The following is a 5,245-nucleotide window of genomic DNA, read 5'->3' on the forward strand; positions in this document are numbered from 1 at the left end:
GACATGATTTTGATATTGGTATTATGGAGACTTATTTAGTCTCACCCATTTCTTTGGAGCATGGATTCTTCAATTATATTAGATTTTTGAGACTGTCTCGTCTCGCCCACTTGATGGGACATGATTATATATATGGCTTCAAGCTTAAAGTTGGGGACAACTTTTAAGAAGCTAGGGAGGATGTCACCAGTCTGGAAATTTCCCAGTATGAAAGAGGTCTTGTGGACTCCAAGATGTCTAAATATTTAGAAAGTACAAGCTTTGGGAATGGGGGATTATCCTAGAATACAAAGGACCACACTCCTAAAATTTAGGAGAGTTGCTATTTTTGGCCTGCTTCGATGGAAATTCTGTTCGCGTCACTACATTTGGAATTGAGCAGATACCAAGAGTTGGCAAAGTGCCTATGACAAAATGTCTACCAGTTGAGATATTTTTAGAGATAAAGTTTATGGAAGGACCTATCTCTTAGATTGGGACATGTGGCAAGAAGTGGACCAAAGTGAGACAAGTGGCCTGACGTTTGTTAGAAAGTGGATCAAAGTGAGACAAGTGGTCTCATACTTGTCACTTCAGCTATTGTGTGGCTCTCCACTTGTCATTGTAGCCTTCTCTTGCCATTTTAGCTCATGGGAGGTCCAAATCTATACATTGGAGCTCTCTCTCTTCATTAATGGAGGCTCTCTTGCTGCACACTAGCCTCTACCACCGTTGAAGGCTTCCCTAATGATGGCTACTCTCTTTCTCTCTCTTGAAGGCTGCCCATGAAGAATACCGGCTGTTGGGGATTGTTTTGGAGGCTTCCATCGCGAAGAAATATTGAAGGCAAGGGTATTTAATCATTTATTATGATTTCTAGTCATTGTACTTGTTGTACCAACCTTTGTACCTACTGTACCAGCCATTGTATTGATTGTACTAATCATTGTACTTATTGTACTTGCTGTACCGTCCATTGTACCGACTGTATTAACTTTTGTACTTGTTGTACAAGCCCGTGTACCTGCTGTACCAAACACTGTACCTGCTATATCAGCACTTGTACTTGTTGTACTTGCTATACCAACCATTGTATCGATTGTACCAGCTTTTGTACTTGCTGTACGAACCACTGTACCTGCTGTACCGACTGAATGGAGAGTTATACTTGCTGTACCAACTCTATTGCATGAAGACCCGTGGTTTTTGGGGAAGAATATATGGATTATATTGTTGGCTCGGCATTTCTACAGCCTATGTTCCGGCTTGGTTGCCTCGTGTTGGGCTGTGTTATGGCATTTGTATATGGATAATCCGGCATCTCCCGTGGGGAGAGTAAGGTCCTCAAAGCTTGTACATGATATTACTCTCCTTGGATAATAAAATACTCCAAGGGGGGGGGGGGGGGGGGGGGGGGGGGAGGTCGGCCCATTCCGGCCTCTATGCGGTGTCACACGTGCAAGCTCCGTTTTCAGCATTTGTGGATGTTTTGTCCAGCTTTATGTTTTATGCAAAGTGATGATGGATATGCGTTAAGGCTGTGGCCATGTTTAAATGTAAATGTTTAATATGCTTTAATGGTATCAACAAGTGTGTCAAAGGCCCTAGTCCCCCGAGCACCGCCGCGAGTTACAACTGCACTAAGATGGACAGCCTCTAAAGGGTCTATGTTGAGTATTTCTACAGCTTAGTGTCTGCATAAATGTTGGACATTAAAATGAATGCTGAATCTTGCTTGTAATTCAATTTTATGGCATGTTCGAAGACCTGTCTACCAAGTGCTACATTATCCCACCTTTGACAAGCACTCAACAAGATTGTCCATGTTACATCATTAGGTTGGAAAGGCATTTTCTCCAACATTGCCATGGCTTCATTGAGCTGTCCGGTGCCGCTAAGGAGATCAATGATGCAATTGTAATGCTCAAGCTTCAGACAAAAGCCGTAGTCTTTGCTAGCAACTTCAAGATACTTCAGACCCTTATCCATAAGACCCACATGACTACATGCGATCAGAACACTATGGAATGTGATATCATCTGGCTTCACGCCTTCCTCCCTCATCCTCTCAAACAAACAGAAAACACTTTTACTCTTTGCCTGACCAGCATAACCTGTAATCAATGCCGTCCAGGAGACAAGATTTTGAATTGGTAGCACATCAAAAATATCCTGTGCCTCTATGAGCGAGCCACATTTTGCATACATATCTATCAAAGCACTTCCAACCAAAGGGTCCTTTTCGAGCCCCTCTTTGGCAATCTCAAAGCGTATTTCTCGGCCCTTGCTTATGGCTCCTAAGCTGTCACATGCCTTCAAGCCGAAAAAATCAGGATGCCATCCACAGACATGCCCTCTCCTTGCATCATTTCTAAACAGCTCAAAGCTTCTTCACCTAGCCCATTTTCTGCATATGTGGCAATAAGTGCAGTCCATGAGACCACATTCCAAACTGGCAGCTCGTCAAACACTGCCCTGACTTCTAAAATTGACCCACATTTTGCATACAGATGCACCAATGTATTACCAACAGAAGTGTCTCTTTCAAAACCTTCTTTAGCAATCTCGATGTGTAGCTTGCGACCCCTGCCTAATGCACCTTTTACTGCTGCAACCTTTCATGCCACAAAGAAGTGTGACGGCATTGGGAGACACACCTTCCTGTTCCATTGGGAGATCAACGATGTAATTGTAATGCCCAAGCGTCAGACAAAAGCCGTAGTCTTTGCTAAGAACTTCAAGATACTTTAGGCCCTTATCCATAAGGCCTGGTAACTTTTTAATAACAAGGCTGGTGCAACAACCGTTGGATCATGGTGGTAACTTTATAATTACAAGGCTGCTGCATGTTGTTGTGTAGAAACTGTTTCAATCAATGCCCCCCATACCAGTCTTATTCAATGACGTGGATGGCTACCTTGAATTAGGTAGACTCTGACGCAACTGCACTAAGATGGACAGCCTCTAAAGGGTCTATGTTGAGTATTTCTACAGCTTAGTGTCTGCATAAATGTTGGACATTAAAATGAATGCTGAATCTTGCTTGTAATTCGATTTTATGGCCCGTTCGAAGACCTGTCTACCAAGTGCTACATTATCCCACCTTTGACAAGCACTCAACAAGATTGTCCATGTTACATCATTAGGTTGGAAAGGCATTTTCTCCAACATTGCCATGGCTTCATTGAGCTGGCCGGTGCGGCTAAGGAGATCAACGATGCAATTGTAATGCTCAAGTGTCAGACAAAAGCCGTAGTCTTTGCTAGCAACTTCAAGATACTTCAGACCCTTATCCATAAGACCCACATGACTACATGCGATCAGAACACTATGGAATGTGATATCATCTGGCTTCACGCCTTCCTCCCTCATCCTCTCAAACAAACAGAAAACACTTTTGCTCTTTGCCTGACCAGCATAACCTGTAATCAGCGCCGTCCAGGAGACAACATTTTGAATTGGTAGCACATCAAAAATATCCTGTGCCTCTACGAGCGAGCCACATTTTGCATACATATCTATCAAAGCACTTCCAACCAAAGGGTCCTTTTCAAGCCCCTCTTTGGCAATCTCAAAGTGTATTTCTCGGCCCTTGCTTATGGCTCCTAAGCTGCCACATGCCTTCAAGCCAAAAACAACCAGGATGCCATCCACAGACATGCCCTCTGCTTGCATCATTTCTAAACAGCTCAAAGCTTCCTCACCTAGCCCATTTTCTACATATGCGGCAATAAGTGCAGTCCATGAGACCACATTCCGAACTGGCAGCTCGTCAAACACTGCCCTGGCTTCTAAAATTGAGCCACATTTTGCATACAGATCCACCAATGTATTACCAACAGAAGTGTCTCTTTCAAAACCTTCTTTAGCAATCTCGATGTGTAGCTTGCGACCCCTGCCTAATGCACCTATACTGCTGCAACCTTTCATGCCACAAAGAAGTGTGACGGCATTGGGAGACATGCCTTCCTGTTGCATCTTTTCCAAGCAATTCAACGACTGCTCACCAAGCCCTTGGTCAGCATACCCTGCAATCAGTGTGGTCCAAGAGATTATGTCTTGAACTGGCAGCTCATTAAACACTTCCTGTGCTTCTGATAGTGAGCCACATTTTGCATACATATCCACCAAAGCATTACCTACATTAGGTTCACTTTCAAATCCTTCTTTAGCGATGTCAGCATGTAATTTTCGACCATTCACCATGGAAGCTATGTTGCTGCAACATTTCAAAGCGCATGTAAACGTGACAGCATTTGGAGATTCACCCTCTTCTTGCATGTGTTCCAAACATTCCAATGCTGTCTCACCCAGCCCATTTTCGGTGTATCCCATGATAAGGGCAGTCCACACAACTACATTTCGAGCTGGCAACTTGTCAAACACGTCCCCTGCCTCCGCAAGTAAGCCACATTTTGCATACATATCCACCAAGGTACTACCAATAAAAAGATCTCCCTCAATTCCCTCCTTTACAATCTTGGCATGTGTTTCGTGGCCCCTTTCAATACAACTCTGCCTAGCGCAAGCTTTTATTATGGCCTGAAATGTAAAGGTACTTGGTTGTACAGAATCTTCGTGCATACTGTAGAACAGGTCAAAAGCATGCTGATATTCTCCACAATCAGTGTATCCCTGTATCAGAGAAGTCCATGAATGTTCATTTCGGTAATCCAACCTGTGGAAAGCCTGCTGGGCAACTGAAACACTTCCACATTCCACAAGCATGGGGACAAGATGGTTGCCCAGTTCTCTGTAGGTTTCCAGTCCATTGGTGCACATGTGCATGTGTACTCGCAAGGCATTCATGAGATCTTTCTTTTCTCTACATTTTTGCAAAATGAAGATGAAATTTTCCGGTGACAGGCACTCAAGTGGTGTCTGTTCCAAGGACATCAGAGCCAATTCTACGCTTATCATCCCTGTCTTACTTCCTGTGCTTTGGATGTAATTGCTTGCAGTCTGGACCTAAGGCCCTTAAGACATGTAAGGTGGACAGAATGTGAGGGCCCATCATCACCGCTCGTTAGGTTTGGATGAGGGATCTACCCCATCCAAGCTCCTGCCCCGGCAGGGCTTGCAATCACACAAGTTTTCCTAGATGGATGGGGTGTCTCCCCCCTAGTTCTCCTGTAAGCACTTGAAAGCTACACCTAGATCTATGCTTCCACTTGTACCCAACCCTAGCAGATATAGCTTAAGCCCTCTTGTTCACCACATGCTATGATCCCATTCAGCCATGCCCTTACTTCAAGTCCTCTTGTTC

General features: G+C 44.1%; 1 protein-coding gene across 1 annotated transcript; it reads right to left on the reverse strand.

Annotated features, from left to right (window-relative positions):
• Positions 1–1,659: 1,659 nt before the first annotated feature.
• LOC147639197 (putative pentatricopeptide repeat-containing protein At3g01580) lies at positions 1,660–4,899 on the reverse strand. Its single transcript, XM_086793662.1, has 3 exons — positions 3,055–4,899; positions 2,329–2,594; positions 1,660–2,281 (listed from the first exon to the last, which is right to left on the reverse strand). Exons 1-3 carry the CDS (start codon positions 4,897–4,899, stop codon positions 1,660–1,662), a joined length of 2,733 nt encoding a protein of 910 aa, XP_086649788.1.
• Positions 4,900–5,245: the final 346 nt, after the last annotated feature.

The sequence above is a fragment of the Cibotium barometz genome, chromosome 4, assembly GCF_041138505.1.
Source record: "Cibotium barometz isolate CiBa-2024 chromosome 4, ASM4113850v1, whole genome shotgun sequence".
Lineage (NCBI taxonomy): Eukaryota > Viridiplantae > Streptophyta > Polypodiopsida > Cyatheales > Cibotiaceae > Cibotium > Cibotium barometz.